The sequence below is a fragment of the Parasteatoda tepidariorum genome, chromosome X1 (genome assembly GCF_043381705.1).
Source record: "Parasteatoda tepidariorum isolate YZ-2023 chromosome X1, CAS_Ptep_4.0, whole genome shotgun sequence".
Classification (NCBI taxonomy): domain Eukaryota; kingdom Metazoa; phylum Arthropoda; class Arachnida; order Araneae; family Theridiidae; genus Parasteatoda; species Parasteatoda tepidariorum.
The window spans coordinates 11096552-11119844 of NC_092214.1; the positions used below are offsets into that span (position 1 = coordinate 11096552).

Below are 23293 nucleotides of genomic sequence, written 5' to 3' on the forward strand. Positions count from 1 at the left end.
GAAATCAATGTATAATATATTACCAATAAAAGAAGTGGAAAGTTACAGGTACCCAATCATCTGAACAAAAGGCTATTCACAAACTTGTATTCTTTTTGTAGAAGCAATTCTGTGCTGAATATTAAGTGTTCTTACATGCATCAAGTGATTTTCCAAAGTGTTCATCCATGAAATTGAATTCTTAGATATTATAATACTCTGATTTTTAACACCAATTAAATTTGTGGTTCAACTTTGATGTTTAAAACTTAAAAAGTTTTGCTTACACCTTTCGCCAAAAAAAAAAAAAACTATAGAACTCTTAATATAAATCTTTTCAAAGCAAACATTTTTGCCGTTTCCAAGAAAAATTAGGAAACTGACTTGAATGTAAGTTAACGTTCTCTCTTTATGCGACAAGCCAACAGAAATTTAAAGAGAATAACCTACGAGAGACCCAAGTCCTTCACAAAAGAAAAAATAAATAAATAATGGAAATAGATAAACTTAACACACAGATTTTATGGTACTATATCCTTTTCTTCCAGATTGAATCTTAGTGTGATACAATTTATTCACAGTTTGAATGCATATAATTGTACTTGCATCGTACAGGATTAGAATTAAACAGTTCTCATGAAAATTTCAAGTGATTTTTTTTTGCTATTTTATTTTCTATAAGATATTCAATATTTTTTACAAAACATAAATTTCAGTCTCTTTCTAGTGTATCATATCCAGGAATTTATCTACTAGCACAATCATAGTTTTCAAGTACATCAGTTCATTTATTTGTGCCATATTTTTACAGTGTTCTTGACAAGATAAACAAAGGTTTAAAATAGTACTATTTTTCATATGGCGGCACCACATACAGAGCTCATATATCTTTTATATATATATATTATATATATATTTTTACATATATATATAGCTTTAACTATAGAAAAATTAGTCTAAAATAGATAAACAAGACAAGAGTTAACTAAAGTCTCAAAAACATACAACTAGACACAAAGGAAACTCAATAAGCTAATAAGAATTTTCCTGTTAATTAAGTAACCTACGAAATCATTAAAACATTTTATTTTCAATATGGACTTCACTACCATAACATAACTTTAGAAATAACAAACAAATACAATAAAATCCTGATTCTCATAGGGCAGATTAACGGCTTTGCAGCCTCGCTCCCATACTTAATCTTGCATGTAAATGCAACAATAAATATCATTTTTAAAAAAACATGAATTTTTTCCATAAAAGACAGCACTATCAACTGTACGAGATTCTGTCCTACAATATTTTGTTTACAGAAGTTTTTGTTTTGGGATATCTTAATCAGATATGCCTTATAATTTTTTTTATAAGTCTTTAGGGATATTATTTTTTCCACTTTTTAAATTTCAAAATATTAAGAAATAATGAAAAGGTGTTTTAACACAACAAAACATAAACAGGTGACATTTTTCAACCAATTTACAAAATTATCCACCTATTTGCTTATGCATTGTTTTTGTACCATCCCATTCTACATATAAACAAGAATTTACTTTACATCCAACAAAAGAAAAACTAAGGGTGGTTTAACTATCTTCTGATATCTCAAGGAAATACACGCACTAAATTCATGGAGATGTTGACAATGTTTTTAAATTTGACAGCAGAATGTTGTTTTCAAAATCAACTTTCTTCAAGATTAATATGTTGCTAAATAAATAATTGCAGTCAAATTCTTTTTTAAGCTGCCTGCAGCAAAATTCTAATTTGATAATTGCATATTACTAGCATAATTTGTTTTGTTTATATTATCACTGAAAGCAGTTTAATACAATAAAACACAAAAATAACCCCCAAATATTAAACAATAGTTTCACCATTACTAACAATAGCATCATCATTCAAATTTAGATCTTGATTAGGAAGTTGATCTAGGCTATCATCACTTTCATGACCAGATACTTCTGATCCTGCTTCTTCTGGAGTAAAGTAGGCTGAGATCTGACTAGAATTGTCATTGGAATCACAGGTTTCTTTAGCAAATGTTTGAAGGCAAATTTTTGGCACACTTTCCAGTATTTCTGGCTCAAATATTACAGATTCTGTTCTTTGGCAAACATTTCTGCAACTCTCAATATTAAAGTTTTCCAGTATTTTATTAAAATGCTGCTGCTGCACTTTATAATTCTCCCTTAATTTATACAAATGATGAGCACTAAACTTTCTAATTCTATTACGTTGAAAAACATAATTTTCACGCAACCTAATTATTTGACTTGCACTATAATCCCTCACTCTCTGAACTTGAAAATAGTAATTGTCCCTGATACGATCAATCTGAAGAGTACCATATTCTTTAATATCACGAATTCGCTCAGCTTGAGATGAATAACTCTCCCTCAGACGTTCCATTTGTTGCATACAGTTATCCTTAATTCTTTGTACTTGGCCATTATAATTATCTCTAAGTTTGTCCAGTTGTTGTTTCTTATAATGCTCCATGCTTTCAAGAATTTTTTTAATTTGTTGGGTACGAGGAGAAGCATTTCCGTTTCGACACGGCCACTTTACACCAAAATGCTTTAATATAGTTTGTACAAGAACAAAAATTAAAGTCATCAAGAGAAAGCCAAAACTAGTTGCCATTCCAACCAATACACTAATAATTTTAATATGAACAAAATATTCATAATCTAAGGTTAAACGAATTGATACTGAAGCATAATTTAAAGGATTCGAAGCAATACAAACATAAAAACCACCATCTCCTCGTTCCACACTTTTTATGGCTAGATTTCCATTGGGCATTAAGTAAAAGCGATTTTTATTTGTTTCTTCTTCAATAGAACTAGAATATCCACTATTATTTTCTTCCTCACCTAAGCTTCTGTTCCAAAAGCCATTCCAATGGAGAGCTGAATTTTGAGGAGTCAACCATGTTAAGCTGGGAAGGGGACTTCCTTCTACTTGGCATTCTAAAAAAGCTGGTAAACCAACTTTAAACTTAGTTTTGTTGGTGAAATGATGGATAGATGCATTAGTACATACCATACTTAGATCTAATGCATCTAACACTACATGCCCTTTTAAATTAGATGGTGAAGAACAAAATGTGTCTGAAGGAGAAACAAGATGGGTATTGGTATGCTCCCCAAGCCATGTTAGAAGCCAGTAGATATGACAATCACAATTCCATCTATTACCATTCAATTGCAGAGTTTCAACCTTTTTTAGATCATTAAACAGACCCATTTTTAAGCTAAACAAGTTTGCGTGACTTAAATTAATATGCCGCAAATTTTGAACTTCCGAAAATGCTTTCAAATCTATGTGCGAAAGGTTTGAATGGGAAAGGTCTAAAATTTCAAGATTGTGCAAGCCACTTAAACTTAAAGGCGTTAAATTTTTAAAGTGATTTAAGTGAGTCATATAAAGAGATTTGAGATTCTTTGCATGTATAAAAATACCATCAACTTTGAAAAATTTGTTGTTGCTTAAATCGATGTATTGTAATGATTGTAATGGTCGAAAAGTGCCACTTTGAAAAACAGTGATTTCATTGTTACTTAAATTGAGAAAACAAAGATTAATGAGTCCTTTGAAAGATAAAAGACCTACAGATTTAATAAAATTGTTGCTTAAATCAAGATTTTGCAATTTCTTTAAAGTAGAAAAAACAAGATTTCTCACAAGACTTAAACTGTTATTTTTTAAATTCAATGTATGTAAATTTTGCAAATTAGTAAACCACTCATACTCCAATCCCTTTATCTTATTTGAATGCAAGTCAAGTGTTTCAAGATGATGAAAATGTCGAAAACTATTATTTCGAATAGTGTCAATTTCATTAAAACTTACATTCAAAGATAACAAACTGTTCATATCACTAAAACCTGTTATCACTTCCAATTTGTTGTAAGAAAGATCTAAATGCTGTAGGGCTGAATTCCGAAGATTTTGTACATTGTTCAAAATATTGTTGGAGAGATCTAATATGTTTAAATTTGATAAGGAATAAAGCCACTGACTGTCAATACTAAAAATATGATTCCTAGAGACATTTAAGAAACTTAGATTTTCTAGTTTTAAATCATAGTTCAAATCAGTTATTTCATTTCCAGCTAGATTTAAGTTTGAAACTGAACTGGAAATTCCTTGTGGGAAAGCTCCTAGTTTTTGATTTTCACAATATAGAGTCTGCATATCACTGCAGTAACATTTGTCAGGGCAATTACCGTGGTTTGAAATTGATGCAGCAGGATTATATAATGAAATAGAGAGGATAATTATAACCACACACTTCAGAACAGGTGCCATTGAACCTAGAAAAAAAACATTCCTATTTAATTTGGATTGCACAACGAATTCTACTGAAGCAGTAAATAAGAGTACAGATCAATAAAAATAAAATGTAAGGACAAAATTAAAGATTTATTGTTATTATTATAAACACCTTTAATGGAAACAAAACAAGTTTACTTTATAATTAAAACTAAGCAATTATGTCCAACGTTTGATATAATAACAAGGAAGTTCAATAGAAATTAATTTTACAGTTGGCCAGTTTAAATCAAACTTGTTTTTCTTAAAAAAATGATTTTTAGTATAAATATAACCAATTGAAAAAAGAAATAGTTTATTTTTCTATCAAAAACCTTTTCAATTTTAAATTTAATTGCTAATGTGAATATTTGTGACTTCAAACAAATATTAATATGCAATTGGTTGTTGTTGTTGCTCATCCACAAAGACTAACAGGGCTAAATTAGGTCCATGACCTTGTACGACCTTAAGAAATCCAAAACCAACAATCGATTACAGATAAGGTCTTGTTAGAAAAGCTCCAAGCATGTAAGAATATAATCAAGGGAGCCTGTTCAGAAGAACAGTTGGCACAAGTTTCAAAACACTTAGTACACTTCAAAATAAAACATGATTTGTTATCTTCTAATATATACATAGTGCTACGCTTTGTAAATATATATATATATATATATCATTTTTATATTCATACAAGGATCATTTTTAAAATAAGAACCGAATGTGCATGGTGTTATGCAATGCTCTTTCAAGGTCAGCAACTCTTGGCAAATCTCTCACCACGCTGCATTACATTTCACATCTCAGTCGGTGTTGGTTGCTTGGTTATACTTCTTTGTTGCCATGTCATCTGACCGATTGTGAAGTGTGTTCAGTTATACGGTTTTTAAATGCAAAAAAAAGTTTGTCCAGCTGTAATTCACTAGTAGCTTGTTGAAATTTGCGGTGAAGGTGTAATGAATGATGGAAAGTTGCATAAATGATGTAGGCTTTATAATCAATGTTCATGATGAAGAACAATCTGGACGGCCTACTATCATGAATGAAGACTCAACACAAAACAGTGAGGAAATTAGCCGTAACAGGCGTTTCACTGTTGACAAGCTTCATCCGAAATTACCACAAGTTTCAAGATCAGTAGTAATAACATTGCTACTGATAAATTTCACTACAAAAAAATGTGTGTGAGATTGGAGCTAAACAGACAGAACACAGAACATGGCATATTCTTTGTCCTTTATGGATTGCTATCACAAGGATGGTGATGAGTTATTGAGTCACATTGTGACCAGTGATAAAACATGAATCAGGTACACTTTAAATAAAGAAATTGTCATAACTGAAGAAAGTCAAGAAAATTTACCTGATGACTTGAGTAAAGATGAGTTACTCATACATGAACTTCAACAAAAAAAAACATTGCTACCTGAAATTTCATTCTACGACTTTCTGAATCAGGTATTATTTTGTGGTAGAGGTATCAAATTATTGAGAACATAATGAATGAGAATGAAAAAGAACTTTCATATATTGAGTAAGAAGAAAATGAGGTGCAATTGATGCCTGTAAGACAAGAAGCTGAGTGGCTTACAAAAATGGGGTACTATTTCTTTTTTTTTTAAAGGAAAACTACAATGAAATGCTTTGAACAGTTCACTTTCATACTTCAAGTGGAGAAATGTATTTTTAAGAATATAGTTTTGAAAGAGAAAATAATAAATAATCAATTTTAAGAACTATTTTATTGTTCCCTAGCGGTTTATAAAAACAAATTAATGTGAGCAGTCACAAAATGCCTCCAAAAAATGCTTATAATTAAACAAGCCATCACTGTTTCAAAAGTTTTTAAATTTTGTTAAATAGTGTATTAAATGCAGAAAAAGTTAAGATCAAAAGCTCTTCTGTTTCTTTTTCCTTCTTAAATAATACATTATGATTGCTACAATCGAAAGCATAAAAGAGAATAAGGTGTTATTTAGAATTTTTAAATTTTTTTTCTTTTATTAGGTAAACAAATTTCTTCGGTGTACCAGTATGTTGTGATTTATGATTCTAATATTTTAAAAATAAAATTTCAACATATAAGAAAATTTTAACAAAAAATATTTAAATTTAATTTAAAATATGATAAACGTACGTACATTATTTTATTTAATGTTGCATTAATTATAAGCATTTTATAATGTTTAAACGTTATTGTGTTAAAATAAATGACAAAAAGTAGTTTATTTTTCATTCTATTAAAACATACCTTATTTTATACTATTTTAAATGTACAGAGCATAAAACAAAAAAAGTGTGCACTCTGAATAACTATTGATCTTATCAAGCAAATCGAAAATTTTTGCACACAATTAAATTTGTTTGCTTAAAGATAATTTCATGTAAAAAATAATTATTATATTAATAATAGTCCAAAAAATTTAATACAGATTTTCACAACATATTAAAACAAGTAAAGTTAAATAACAGAATACAAAATCTAATCAAAATTGATTGAATAGTTCTTAAGAAATGAAATTTTTAAATATATAACTTTTTACAATGAGATAATAAAATTTGATTTCCTAACAAATGCCTAATAATGTCTGCACTAATTAGCATATTAAAGGTTATCCCATTAATTATAATAATTCAATTCGATTTTATGATATTCAAGCTATTCACTTTTCTTTCTTTTTTCTTTTGTAGATATGTATGTAGCCTATTTGACAGCATTCCATGATTTTCAAATAATATTTTTAGATGAAAAAAAATATTTCCTTAATTTTTCATGGTCCTTTATATTAAAATTTCAATTGTTTTAATTTAAAAGGAAGAAGCAAATGTTCATCTTATAAAGGAACAAGAAAGTTTGCTTGAAACTAATGTTATTGCACAATATATAAATTGTATACTGTTAAATATTGACATTAAATAATGCTAAGGTATGACATTTTCACAACGTATACTAAACACATTACTAAAAAAAATAGATATTAATTTTTTTATTTGCATCTTAAATGCAATTGTACACTAGTTATCATAAAACAATGAAAAATTACAAAAATTCTCCCAAAAACAAGCCAATCCCGATGAGATTTGAATATGGCGTCAAATAAGAGTAGTTAAGTACAATATAATTGAATATGTAAATTAATGGAACCGCAATAGAATGTCCTCTGCAATGAGTAAGTATAAAAGTGTATGTTTGATCCAAGGCCTGCAAATTTCGCTGTTTCTGAAATTAGAAATATTTTAACCATGACTTCCAGGCATAATTTGTCTGAAAAATTGCAATGGAGATCTATTTCAAGACTAGTAACTGGACAAAGTCAGTGCCAGGTGGGTAAATGTGAGTCTTTTTGTGGTTCATAGACCTTGGCAAGAATTTCTAACTACAAGTTCAGCATCCAAAAGGTTCAGTCAAGGACGGCCATATGCTGCAACAAACAGCAATGACTGATATTTATCCTCGTACTTGCCGTTGATTCTGAAAAGCGGAACTCCCAATTCGGAAACATTGACCACAAGTCGAAAAGCATATTCATTATTTTTTGACCGTCAGTTTCGTAACTGCCGGTTTCTTAACTTGCACTCCAGTGGTAGATTTTCAGCCTTATTAACAGTGTTTGATTTCAATTTTTGCTGCTATTTTTAAAACAATTTTTCTATTGAAAGAAGAAAAAAAAGATGCATTGAGTAATTAAATTTGAATCCCTCTTCTACAGGACAAATGAAAAAGATGTTAAGTTTCGTTTTCCTAACTGACTTGTATTGATGAGCAAAAGGATCCAAGTTTTATTATTATGAATTTACATATTTTTTATTATGGATATCATAAAGCCAAACGCAACCATAGAAATGTAACTGAAATTCAATTAAAAATATTTTTATTTCATACAATTATTTAATACTTTTATTTTACACAATGATCAAGGGGATTATGCTGAATCATTACCATCCTTATTCACATTTTTAATCTTTTTTTTTCCCTTCATAATATATTATCCATAACTTAAACTACTGAGAAGAATTTTCTTTTTTTTTTTAAATTTTAAATGACATTGTATAACATAAACTTCTCATCAACACATTCATATTATTCAGAAGTTATAAATAACTATTATTGTGCTGCCATCTGTCGATGATAGAGAGAATCGCCATCAGGGATATTGTGAATAAGATAAAAAATTTTTTTAAAGGAAAATGTCATAATCGGAACAAATATTCCAAAACTTTTAAAAAAATCATGCACTTAAAAGTTTCTCAGTTGTATATATGCCCCATATGTCATAAAGTAGCCAGGCTATAGGGGAGAAGGGGGTACATTTCAACAACTAGAATTTCTCCCCTCTTATATTGCTTAATGATTAGCCAATATGCCAGCCAATAAGCTTTAATTATGCATAACTATAACATTTAGTTTTAAGCACTTTCCTTTTAAAACTGTTGTGTTACTTTGTGGAACAGTTTTAACATTCTAAAAGTAAAAAGACAGTTTTAATTTTAAAACTGTTTATCTACCAGTAATCTTTTAATAAGGTAAGTGATATTTATTCATCCACTAGTTTACTTAATTCTGCTTCTAACTGTATTATTTATCAGAAATAAGTCTTTTTCTAAAGTGGTTGATAATACTTTAACCAAAATGTCTGTACCAGGGGCAGATTACAACAGAGCTTAGGGGGCACATTTCAGCAGTGTTGAAAGGTGCCCCAGGGTTATAATTTTTTAAGTAATCTTGCAGAAGTTATTAGTCTGCAAAAAGCCCATTAATTACGGTTGTTACATTTAAAATACTCAACTTTTTCTGTAAGGCATTGTTCTAAACTTTTTGAAAAACATGTGAATGTGTTCAAGGAAGCACGTTTGTAAATATTTTTTCAATTATGTTACATTTTTTTCAAAGTTGTTGCATTCAGTTAGTTGCATTGTTGTTGAAAATAGAAATTATTAACAAGGAATTCATTAAAAGAGTCAATAAAATAATTATTTTAAAATTATATAAAAATATTCAAGAAAATCTGATTTAGAATAAAAATAATTTAATTTTAAGAAAATAGAAAAGTTTACGATGTAACATTATATTTAATAAAATGTTCAATCCTGTTATTTTACCTTCTTACAGTTTATAAAAATGGTGCAAGCGTATTTAAAAAAAAGTGCACTAAACCAGAAGTTAGTGAAGAAAACATTGAAATCGCAATGGAAGCTGTCAGAAATGGTGCATCGTTAAGAGCAGCAGCAGACTTATTTGGAATGGATTTTCCTGCTTTATTTTATAGATCAAAAAAAGAAAGTCAAATAATTCTTTGGTTGATGAAACCAAACAATATAGAACTAACACAATATGCTACAGTTCTAAATACAGAAGCCAACAAGTTCTTGATGTCTAGCAAGAAATCCTGCTTTGTGAATACATAATTACATGTTCAATTCTTAATTATGGTCCAACTTACAGACAAGTTCGACAACTTGTCTATGATTACACAAAGCGTCTAAACTCTAAAATTCCAAGCAGCTGGGACAAAAATAAAATTGCGCATGGTGGAATTGATGTTTTCTCTGTCTGGGAGTACTGCAGCGGTTGAAAGGGGCTTTTCAGCAATGAACTTACAAAAAAACACATTATGTACTGGTCTTAAACAAGAAGCTTTAAATGCAATTATGAACATCTATCTAAATGGAAAACCCCTTTCAGATTTCTGTGTAGAAACTTCTGCAAATCATTGGCTTGATTGTGGAACTGGCAAACGTCATAGTTGATTCATTTAAAAAACGCAGTCATTTAAATTATTTCATAAAAGAAATACTAGGCTACTATAAGTAACCTAGTATTTCTTTTATTACTGTATTATGTAATCCTAGTAACTACTAATTCATTGTGCAATTTATATAAATGTTTGTAATAAATAATAGAAAATTATATTTTTATTTATATAGAAGTTACGGGTTAGTTTCAAAGGAGGACGGGTATATTGTTGGACAAGCCGTCCTCGGGGACGGATAAAATTTCTCAATTTTTCCTAGCCCTGAAATGACATTAAAATGAAACTACCTCAACCAAGTTTAGGCGGCAGAACAGCTCGAGCTGTATTTTTCATGACATTTTCGGTAAACTTTGATTTAATTAAAGACAAAATAATGCAAAAAAAACTTACATCAATCCAATATGTTCATTCATTATTTATATTATTTTATGAATTAAGTTAATTTTCCAAATTGTATGATATTGTTACGTTCTCTTCAATTGTTGAAGCGTGCCCCACCATCGGTCGAAAACTGCCCCCCAGGAGGGGTAGATTTCAATAAAATATATGGTTCACTAAATATTCAAAATTTGGTATTTTGTCTTTAGCTTAGACCTTTGGAAAAAATTAAGAGGTTACCTCAAACATTGATTTAGTAAATAAAAATTAGAACTCAGATTTTGAAATTTCCTAATAATTCTGTAGCAAAAAATGCTGAAAGGTGCCCCCCTCTCCCCTATATTAAAAATGACAACTAAAGACAGGCATTTTAACTTCATATAGTTTTAAGTTTTTAATCTCTTCTAAATTATCCTATTTTTTCCAAATATTCGGGAAATTATTTTATGGTTATAAAATTCTAAATTTCCTGATTTGCGAAGTTATTTGATGCTGATTATTGTGTAGTTTAAATGTTACCTCAGATAAAAAATTTTATTGATTACATAATATTTATTTCAGCATAATTTTTAATATATATTTAAAATAATATATATGTTTTTAATTTAACTAACAGTTTTATTTTATGGATTGAAATAATTTAAAATTCTTTTCATTATCTTCATTTCTAAATATTGCACATTATTTTGCCAGTTCATCTCTAAATTATTTATTTGGGAGGAGGGGGCAAGATCTATCATCTCGATAGATATTATCAAAATCTATAATCATTTAAAGAATTATATTCTTTTTTAAATTTTATATTTCTTTCTAGTATCAATTGTTTTGTTTTTTTCATTAAAAAAAATAAATAACAGTTAGTTGAATTATTTCTTCTTAATTACACTATTCACTTGAATTATTGTAGCCACAATCTGTATTATCCAAGTTTTTTTTTTTTTTTTTGAGCGAAAAATTATTTAAGTGCTGCAATGACTGCTAATAATAATTTGAGAAATATATATAGTATCTTCCATAGAAGATATTAACTCAGGAAAATTTGAGTTTAATTTTATTAATAAACATTTATTTGATATAAATTAATCATAGTTACATCTAGTAAAACAATTGACCTCATTGAGCATATAAAAAAGCAACTGAACATCCAAAGTGTTATTTAATTTTCATTTTATTAATAAGCACTTATTTGATATAAATTAATTACAGTCACATTCAGTAAAAAAATTGACCTCATTGAACATAAGTAACCGAGCATCAAAAGTAATATTTTTGAAAACAAATAAGAATCTCCCTCTTTGCATCTGCGGTTGCTCAAACAGGGTAAATCTTCAGGTTAAAATACAAAAAAAGAATCAAAAATCAAAACAATTAATATTTAGAAACAAAAAAGAACAGAAATATAAAAAGTACCGACAAAGAAAACAAAGTAAATAAACAAACACTAGTTTACTGTGCATGCATGGTTACTGTAACCGGGAATATCTTTAGGTTAAAGTTAGTTAACCCTGGGTTGCAGTAACTCGCAGCTACGTACACGGTGAAATGAAATTTTGGAATCTAACCTGGAGTTGTTCTCATGAAACCTGTCTTGCACTGTGACTGAGGGTTAGCATCAATGGTGAATTCGGACATTATTGTTATGTGCCTGAAGGAATAGCACTGCAACTCTTGAGTTAGATAGGATCCTCTCTTAGTGCAACCAAGGTAAGATTGGTGTCAACTGCGACGAAGGTTTCATGAACATGGTCTGTTTTCTAAGTGACCAGCCACACTCGTCACGCTATAGAAGTGAACATTTGAGGTGGGCACAGCAATATGTCAATGAGGAACCTGCATGCATAGGGTAATCGCGTAATCTTTATTTTGAATAGTCTATAACATAAAACTCTCAAAAATCAAATCAGTATGTTCAAAATTGACCCGTAATTTTCAAAATCATAACTCAAAATTAGCTTAAAATGAAACTAACTTCACGTGACGCAAATGGAGGTGGGGATTGCTTATGACGTCAGCATATACTACCTGGGTAAACAGAATTGGCCGAACCTAAAGCTGTCATAGAGTGCAATGATGTTTTAATGCAGAGAGAGGATATTTGGTTTGAGAATTGATATTTTTTAATCAAAAATATCAATCTTGTCATTCTAAAGTGTTGTAAGAAATAAGAACTGTTTCAAAATTTTTCACCTAATGGTTTCATCCCAGATAGGAAATGGAAACATTTAAGATTTGGATTTTTAAGTTTTTTACTAGAGATGCAAATAATTCTTAATCCCTTATTTATTTATTTTTAGTTATTTTTTTATTCTTAAAACAGTTTTTCCTAAAAAACTACAAAAATAAATAATTATTTATTTGTAATAATTTCTCTTATGTGCAATATTGAATTTATCCAAAGTAATGAACTGGAAGTGAAATTTGCATTTTAAAATTTTATGCCATTATTAGCTAAAATATGTTTGTAAGATGCATTTCACAAAATAAAATTCATACAAAATTTGCCCCCCAAAAAATAAAAAATACAAAAACACAATAGCGAATTGTTTGTGTGTGTGTGTGTGAAAAATTTTAAGAATTTAAAGAGTGGTGTATTTTTTTGAATAATTAAAATTAAACATGATTTTTTAGTTTTCCTTCTTTCAAATTTAAATATTGTTAAAATTGCTAATTTTGTTTCGAAGTTTGCCGTTTTAGTGACAATAAATAAATTATAAAAATTGTTTCTTAAAATTTCGAAAATCACAGAAATAACTTTGAAACATGATTTTATAATTGATTGAATTCTCCTCCCCTTCTGAGAGAATGTTTGTAGGTGCCCTTGACAAAAATGATGAATGCAAAAAAAAAAGTTTTTAAACTACTTTCCTAATTTGTACTTTTTTTTCAATGACCTTTGAGAAGCATTATTATTATTTTTTACTAATGCTGGATTATTTTTACGAATAACATACATTAAAATATGAATTGTTTTTAAAATTCCATGCTGGTTTGATCGCAAATTGAAATGTATAAGATTTTAAATAAAAAGTTTTTATCAAAATAAAGTTTACAAATTTTCTTATAAAATTTATTTTTTGTTTTCTCCTAAAATATTTTATTTAATTGTTATTAGAAGTGATGCAAAAGATTTTAAGTCCTTCCATTTTTCATTTTAATTCTTTTTTACATTTTTCCTCCGTTCAACTACACAAAAATAAAATGAATTATTTTCATCTCTAAAATTTCGATTTCAATAAAGTAAAAAACAAAAGAACGTATGTTTTAGATAACTAAGTTAAAGCAGAAAGAAGCAAAATAGGTCGTTTCAATTAAAGAAAAATATTTATAAAAAGGAATAACCTTTGCACAATTACTCTTTAAGAATAAAATCTTTTCATTTCAAAGAATAAAATAAGAAAAAGGCATTTTTTAAAAAGATCATTTCAGAAACATTTTAATTCAGCATAATGAATGATTTCTTCAAAGAAGCTTAATCAAAAGAAAAACATTCTTATAAAATTAAAATTATTATTAAGTACTGTACAATAGTATTATTCAGATAGTTCATGATTTCCCCCCCCCCTTCTTTTTGATCATCACATTTGATGGCTTTACACCAATCCTGCCATTTTTCACCTTCTGGTACATTTATATTTATATTATTAAATTTTATATGGTGTGTTAAATGTAAAGCTATAACAACATGATATAAACAATACTTGTAAATGCTTTGAGTTTTTTTTTTTTTTGAGAATTTTTATCAATGTTCAACGAGCGACTACATGCGCTTTTACTGTATCAGAAGGTGATGGGAGTCATATTTTTCCTATATTCTGAGATCATCAGTCGAGATGGGGAAACTAACTGCGTTTTGGGCATAGCTAATCGAGCAATTTTAAATATCAATTACAAAATAACTAGTTAACCCATTGAACTGAAATTGGTGTCTATCGTCATAAAATGGTTTGAAGTTTTATATTAAAAAATACCAAGCAGGGATCCTTATTGGATGGCTGACCAATAGACTGTTATCTTAACAGATGAGTCCAGATTTGAGCTGCTAAGAGATAGTAAGCGTACTTTGATTTGGAGAGAACCTGAAACCGAATATCATCGATGAAAGAGATGCATACCAAGGAGGCAGAGTCAGTGAGTGGGGTGGCATCTCTTCGGGTGGACACACAGATCTGCATGTCTTTCTAGGTGGAACTATGAATGTTCATTTGTATAGAGATGACATCCTTTATGTTAATGTATGCCTTTATTCTGGTGAAAAAGGTGACAATTTTGTTCTACAAGATGATAACACAACACCATTCAAGGCTCGCATTGTGGATGATTATCTTCAGTAGAAAACAATACAGCACTGTTTTGCAAGAGCAATGGCTCGAACTTCCAACAGAACTGGTAGACTGCGGAATTGAAAACATCACACATTATTGTATGTGCTGTATTGCTGTGCTTCTGAAATTAGAAACACAGTAATACTCCAAACTGAAGGTACTTTTTTTATTCCAAACTGACACATCTGATTTATTCATTTCATACATACTCTGATTTCTGGAACACCATAATTATATGGTTAATACTTTTCATGCCATTTTATGCTTTATTTTGTGCACTATAATGTGCACCAGTTTCATTAAATTCTATGCATAACTTTTTCAGTTATGGCCACTTTTGCTTAATTTATTAACCAGTGTAATGTATCAGCATATTCACAATTTTAAATTATTCTTTTCATGTTAGCATTTTTATGGGATAAAATAGATATTTTTTAATTGTTTATTGTATACTTAATAAGTTTTTCTTCTGAAATATCTTTAAATGGTTGAACTACTTTTAGTTAAGGGTGTAAAATAGTCTTTAACCATATTAACAAAAAAAAAAAAAAAAACTGGTAAAAAGGAAAACATTAATGGTTTTTTTCTAAACTCTGATTAAATTTATAACAAAAATATAGTTTTAATAATGAAAACCCACTCATTATTAAATCTAGCATTGGTATTAATTATTATTTCAAAAATATTATTTTTATAGCATATTTTAAATCAACATTTTAGATAAATTTACCATACCACACAAATTTGAAATATATTAATGAAAAAAAGTTACTTTCATTACACTTATGTGTTATAAGTTTTCAAAAGCATTTAGACTAGGGCCTCTTACTATAAATTCTTATTACTTCAATATTTTTGACAATATACTAACATTGAGATTCTAACATTCTGATATATGTTAAGATTCTAACTAACAGAATAACAGATGCTAAGATTCTAACATTCTGTTTCAAGATTTTCAGAAGATAGTTTCATCAAAATGGGTAGCATGTTTGTGAGATTAAAGTTGATATTCAATATGTTGGAGTTGTTTAAATACAACTTGTAAGACACAAAAACTATACCTCAAATAACCATTTAATCAATATTAGGATGTCAAAGCATATTACATATTTCATTCAAATATGAAATTTTTCTTTAATTTCTCAAATTTAGGAGGCACAATACGTATTCTGGAAGCCAGATGTGGCTAATCTGCTAGCCAAAACAATTTTAAAAAAATATTTATAACTTGGTAAAAATTAGAATATTTAGTAAAAAATAGATAATTTAATAAAATTTAAAAAAAAAATAGATAATAGATTTTGGTAGAAATTTCAGCATTTGAATTTTGAAAAGAAATAAAAAATTTAATATTATAAGAGTTAAACGTTCTAACTAAAACATGTTCAAAACACATGTAATTCAGGGAATCATTGAAATAGCAAAGATGTAAGAAATTACAAACAATAAAAAAAAATTTTTTAAAAAAAATTTAACATATTTTTATAATTTAATATTATTAAAGAAGGACGGAAAACAGCAAAAAATTTTTACTTCAAAAAATTGTACAATATTGAGAATATGTATTGTAAAGTATGTGAGACATGAGGCTCAATAATTGATCATGCAAATAAACAGAAACCAAGATCTAAAGAGGTGAATGAAGAGGATATGGGAACAAATGATAAAAGATTTATTCAAGTAAAAATAGAGCATAATCTAAGTAATAATAAATATTGACACTTAATTTTATAAAAGCAGGTTTAATTGCCATGTATGGATCCAATTATGCTGTGCACTTTTCTAACTTTTTACAATAAGATTCTGAAGAAACTTAACTTGCAAAGTACTAAACAAAGTGAATACAAAAACTTATTATTTACCATGTTTCAAATATTTTACATCAAATAATGTGAATTTTTTTCTCTCATCTGCTTTGTTTTAAGACCTGCGGTAATTACTGAAATAAAACCTTAAACCAGACTGTCATAAGCTAATATCTCAAATATGGTTAATTTTTGTAACAAAGTTAATTCTGTTAATTCACTCTAACTGTTTTAAAAGATCTACCTGTTCTGTATTTAGGTAGAGGGTAACCTTTACTTGAGTTAATATTTGCTTTTCTGTTTGCTAATTTTGTTGATTTTAATTTTCTTTGATAGATTCAGAAAATATATCATTTTACTTTTTTTTTTCAATTAAAAAGTTGGCAGTTTTTTTCAGTTAATTTTCTATAAAAATTTAGGCCAAAGCTATGAAATTAAATAAAGTTAATATACAGTTTAATTCTATACTTGTAGGAATTTTTATAAACATTAAGTCAGTCTATAGAATTATGACATTAATGCGATCAAACTGTAGATGTTTATGTCAATGATAATAAAACTGTAATTTTACACCAGCACTACTTTTCTTTTAAATAATTTGAATTCCCAATTACAATATAAGAATTTGTTTTTATTTTCAGACCATAAAAGCAATCTACGAACAGTTTTTGATTTGATGATTTTATTTAAAACTTGACTGGAATTAAAACCCTTGTCAACCTCATAAAACCAAATCTAAATTATTATTTTACTATGCACAACTAGGAGTTACTTTTTTTACGACCTCTATCCGACTGAGCCCTTTTTCAAAATGTGAGAACGAATATGCTACTGAATGTAAACAATAAAAAGTTTCCTCAAATCAGAAGAAATACAGAAGACTTCCAATGTATTCCTCTGCTTATGTTAACTTTATGAGGTATTGTGAGAACAGGCTTAATATTCTAGAAAGTTTTATTATTGTGATTTGTGTTTAAATTTACGCAGTTAAAACATTAATAAGAAATTTTGATATTTATAAATTCTAAGTGGTTATGAGAGCTTCAAATAAATTTAAGAAAATAAATATCACACCATAAATAAAGCACCAAGTTTGTCATGTTTTGAGTGCGGCTACATTTGTGTAAAATATTGCCTCTTGTTATTCTTTAGTTAGAATCATAGCATGTTAGTGAAGTTATCCAAATCTGTTTTCGACTAAAATTAAATAGATCAAGCTAAGAGCATGTGTAATATTGTAAGCACCACAAGTATATTAATATTGAATTAGACTTGGGTGTAAAAATAAATCAGAAGTAGTAACTCTTACAAAAAATACTAACTCTAGAGCCACATGTGCTTAGCTTTATACGGTTATCCATCCATTTCAACAAGTCACTTTTGCACAAAAAGTATACTAAAAGACATGCATCAGGTTGTGTAAATTTAATTAAACAGTTATGTTTAAACAGAAAACCTTACTATTTAATTTACACAACCTCATATGACCTAAAGTTAATATTACATTTCTCGCATAGAAAAACATATTAAATTTGATTTAATTAGTAAAATGCATATTTTTTACATTTGTACAAAGAATTACATAACTACATAGCCTTAGTTAACAGTACGAGAGAAATATAGATTTAAAAACTCATTAGGTGGTATTTCTAACAAGTATATTAAAACAAAAAAGAATTCAAAAATATATTTTGAAATCTAGTTCTAAATTCTTTTTACAATTAACTTTTAATAAAAACAAAATATATTTCAAGTATATTACAGTTTAAATAAGTTCTCCTCACAGAGATATAGGAAGTTATTTAGAACAAACTGATATAGGTTGAATGTAAAAAGACCAAGATGTCTAAAAAATGTAGTGACTAACTTCTAGGGAAAGTAGAACGCATCATAAGGTATAAGAACTGCATAGCAACCCATGGCCAGAAACGTCAAGGGAAAATGGTAGTAGAGGTTATCTAAAAGGACACAAGAGAGAGATTAATTGGAAATACTTCTCGGACATCATGTGTACATATAGCCCCTGTAGCAGAATTTTTTCAAGCTATCTGCCACAAAACTCTTTAATATCTTTCTGCCAGATACTTTTAATAATAACAAACATATTTGTGTTTACAAAAGAAAAATTATATAATATCGTTTAATTGAACATGCAATAATTTTTAATTCTAATATTATGGGTGATATTCTCAAATTTTGTTAGGAGGGGAGCGCACAAATTATTTCCTTCTTCACACTTTGTAAATAATCATCTCAATTAAGAAATCATGAAATCCGTAGTAGTAATTGCAGAAAAAAGATCAACTCCTCAAACGCGTGTTTTGTTTCGAGATTAGATTGTTGTAATAAATATCATATAACAAAATATCATCGGATCTAAAAACTATGGAGAAATCAAAAGCAATAACTGGCAAAAACTCTATAGAATTATTGCCTTAAAAAGTAAATACTCAAATGCATGATTCAAATTTTCCATATTGTTTGAAATATATCGGGATATTTGAAATCCCTGTGAAAATCAATATCAATAACTGCTGAAAATACAAGCAAAACATTACATAAATTTACAATACTATTGACGTAAATTGAGCGTGTCAAAAAGTGATTATCTAAATGCATTATTCAAATATTACGTAAAAATTTCAGTAGAAAAATAAAAGCTCTTTTTTTCAACTTTTCAAAAGAAAAATTTTTCTGCAAGAACTCTGTAACGTTCTGGGACAAAGTCGCCATGTTGCTGCGATTCTGCCAAGGGTAATTAGTGCAAGGGGCATATAGCGTACAGATGAATATAGTTCATTATGTGACAACATAAGCTTGGAGTTTGCACCAAAAGATGCAATGCACTCCTGACAGGACATTGTGGGATACGGTCCAACACATTGAGATAATTTATTGTAGCAGTAACTCAGGCGAGTCTTGTCAAGCAATAAAATGCAGACTCTGCACGCTTGGGAGCAATGAAAATTCTTTACTGAAAGAAATCGAAGCTTGCTAAATCAGGTGAATACAGAGGCCATCTAGCATTCACACAGTGCTACCTAGGCAGTAGAATTACACTGGCATTTAGTACAGAATTATTTACAGTAGTAAGATATAAAACAGCATTTACAGTAATGGAATGTAGAACATAGAATTGAATTGATGACATAGAATTTCATATTCTTTCATGGGATAATGTGTAATTCTCAATCTTTATGATGTGTTTTACATTCCCCAGTAGCTTTTGAAATTAATAAGACATTATGTATAATTAAGAAATTGTGATACATTGTTACAGTAAAGTGTATGTCAGAATTGGTGATTATATAAAATTACAATGATTTTTCTGATACTTGAAATCTCAGTAAAGCTTGAAATTTACAGTTGCATTGTAAAATTAAGCATGATCTGAAAGATAGGTATTGGTACATTTAAAAAATGCATATACAGTGAAACTTGAATAAGTTGACCAGTTAAGTTATATTGATTTATTGGTCTACTTAACTTTGGATTAAACAATCCTCAAATTCGAGTGAAGATTATCATTGTGAAATCGACGAAATGCACCAAGATATTATATTGTCTTCAGAAGTATAGAAATAAAATAAAAACTCAAGAAGAAAAACAAGTGCTATCCAGGGTAAGTAGCCAAATCTTTCAACAAAAAATAAGCACCTTTTCAGTACTTTTTAAGCACTCAAAAAATATTTTCAAGCAATATATACGTTAACAAAATGCAAATTAATTTTCTAAGACTTTACATGATCATGATAAAATAACTAGTTTCTGACAAAGAACTGCTTTCTGGATTATATTAGCCACCATAAAGATTGAGAGATTTCTCAGTTCAATTTCAGAATGAAACCTGAAAATGAAGCCTGAAATTGAGAATCTCTTGCAAAATGCAGCAGAGTTGCACATGAGAGTGCAAGAATCTCACCGAACCCAGCTCAGTTGACGCATATGCAGACTCCCAAGCATTTCATCATACAAAAATGATTGGCACTTTTAAACGTTATGGACTGAATGTAAGCCAAAATGGATTGGGGTTGAAGGAATTGTGAAAACGTTGAATAGAACAAATATGAATCACGTTTGTATATTGTAGCACGAAATATAATCACGCTTTTGAAAAGTATGTCGTGGAAATCAACATGGTAAAGAAAAAAATTCTCATTTTCGAAAAGGGAAAAATAAGCACTTAAAAAAAATGAAAAAAGCACCTTTAAGTACTTTTTAAAAATGCAATGCACCATGTTATCTACTATAACATAAAGAGAGGGCTATTCCAATGAGCATACAAAATGCAATATTGGAAGAAATCATGTTTATTATTAGATTTACTATACTCAATCCAACTATTAACTTTCTTATTCCTTTCAAAAACATTTTTTTTAAGTATAGAGTATTGATGTTACTAAATTGTTATATGTTCAAGTTTTAAATACAGACATAACTAATCAAATCGTGGCGCTTTGAAACTTTATCTTTAGACATTATCTTTATCTTTAAATAGACATTAAAAATAAATAATGATGGATCCATTTTAGTGATTGTTTTTGCCAGCAACATGCAGTCTGCAGGAAATGCTTCAAATTAATGCACTTAACAGTTAAAGGGAGGAAAAAACACTATGTTTTGACTTTCTATTCAAACATTTATAATGTCAATATATTACAATATAAAAGCATTGATGGAATGAAAGAGAAAGATTTCCATAACTTGCATCAAATTTAAATTTCATCTCAACAGTGCAGAGCAACAAAAAATATTATAGAAAACTAACTCAAAAGTTATTACTCTTAGACATCCAGAAACAATCTACCACAAATTTTTAAAAAAATTTTTTTTACTAGTACAACCCTTTGTTGCCTTGGCAACTGCAAAGAATTTTAAACTTGCATTAATTAAAAAAATATATTGAGATTTTTCCAGACGCGACTACGAGCAAAATCCTTTGAATTGGTCCCCATCTGGGATGTAGATATAGATATGGAATTCTTCCCAAAGGGACTGTCTTTTAAAAAATACAATTGGTTAAAAAATGTTAGGGAAGATTTCTGTATTGTGATCTGCAGCAGAATAATCACAAAGATTTGATGACTTCCGGGCAGTGGCCCACGAGAAACTAAAAAAAAAAAAACATCAAAAGATACTATACTTTCATCTTGAAGGCTATAATTTTTAACCACCCACAGGCAAACCACTTAACATTTTTTATTAAAAAAAAATTCGAAGCTTAAAATCTATTTGGCACCAAGCTATTGTAGTTGGCAGAATAGATCATGAAACGGAAACATCTAAATTTTTGCCAATTTCAGTGAGAATTACCATTTTATGCCCAAAGATGCTTTTTATATATAATGTTAAATGTGCATAATAGAATATTGGGGAGATTTCCGTATCATGATCTGTGGCTGAATAGTAGTCACAGTCTTGCTAAGTTTCAGCCGACGCCCCCCCCACGAAAAACGGGGGGGGGAACATAACAGAAAGGGGCTCACTCCCGAGCAAACCTCTACATGTTTGTTTTTTAATTTTCCCGGTTTAAATCGCCTTAGCGATTGTAGTTGGCGTGGCAGATCACTATACGGAAATATCCTCAGAATATCAATAAAAAATAACAGAATCTGGATTATAAAGGTGCTCCTCTTTATATAAAATATTTGCTTAATATTTTGTTACGTGGTATAATAAGAACGTGTTTCAACTCTGCTGTATTAGCCATTCTACACACATGTAATTTTGAAATTTGGATGCTAACATATTCACAGATTTTACTAGATAGAATATACTTTATCTCAATGATATGAAATGTAAGCACTTAATCAGAACAAAAGAAAGATGTCAAGTATATTTTATAATATTCAAATCAATCATTAAAAAAACATATCGTTTGAGAACTTACTATGTAAAAGCAAAGCATTCGTACAACTCACGCAAATTAAGTTGTGTAGAAAAGAGAATACAAACAACAAATTTAAAGTTTGCAATGAACAGAAAATAAAGCTAGATTTTGTCTATGCTCATTAGTTAAAACTCGTGTTAGCTAAGGTCAATGTAGAGTACAACTGTATTAGGCTTAAGAAATTCAAATTTTGTAAAATTAACTTATTTCTCAATTCAAACTTGTACTAAAGTCAGAATTTTAAGCATAACAAAAAGATTTCTTATATTAAGCATCTTATCTTTAAAAAAATTTCATAATAAGACAAACGTCACATTCCATCAGAGATCAAAAACACTGAGAATATCGTAAATACGTAAACACGGAAACAAAAGCAAAACCAGTGTCAAAAAGAGAGTGCATCCATAGTGTTGCCAAGCGTGAATTTTCGAATTTTGCATAAAATCATTTCTACATGTGAGCTACAAGCCAAGTAAAAAGCAGGACTTTAAAGCTTTTCCTTGGCTACTTGGCTATTTAATCAAATACACCTATTTCATTGGCTATTACAATCATCGTTATTGTGTCATCATTGCTTCTGGCTTAAATCATTTTGCATTTCTAGCTTTTTGGTGAACAGGAAAAACCCCGAAATTTGTTTGACTCATTTATCACTTGTCTGACTCATCTTTTGTTTGACTTATCCCCTTGAATGGATGGTTGACCGTGTAAAACTAAGCACAGACGGCGCTAGTAATTAAAATTCGTAGTAAGTAGTAACGGTTTGCTTTTCATTCACAGCACACAAGCAAAATGCAATCGTGGATAACTTTTGTAAAGATCTTTTTTCCTGTTCCACTTTTA

The 23293-nt window shown here is 28.9% G+C and overlaps 1 protein-coding gene across 4 annotated transcripts; it reads right to left on the bottom strand.

Moving 5' to 3' along the window:
* Positions 1-1047: 1047 nt before the first annotated feature.
* LOC107439919 (leucine-rich repeat and immunoglobulin-like domain-containing nogo receptor-interacting protein 3) lies at positions 1048-22865 on the bottom strand. Of its 4 annotated transcripts, XM_016052675.3 has the most exons (4): positions 22451-22865; positions 18428-18518; positions 11993-12260; positions 1048-4301 (listed from the first exon to the last, which is right to left on the bottom strand). In XM_016052675.3, exons 3-4 carry the CDS (start codon positions 12060-12062, stop codon positions 1840-1842), a joined length of 2532 nt encoding a protein of 843 aa, XP_015908161.2. In that variant the 5' UTR covers positions 12063-12260; positions 18428-18518; positions 22451-22865; the 3' UTR covers positions 1048-1839. The 4 variants fall into 4 exon arrangements, with proteins under 4 accessions (XP_015908161.2, XP_015908174.1, XP_015908168.2 ...); XM_016052688.3 differs by lacking the exon at positions 11993-12260; XM_016052682.3 differs by lacking the exon at positions 18428-18518 and having other exon boundaries at positions 22451-22837.
* Positions 22866-23293: the final 428 nt, after the last annotated feature.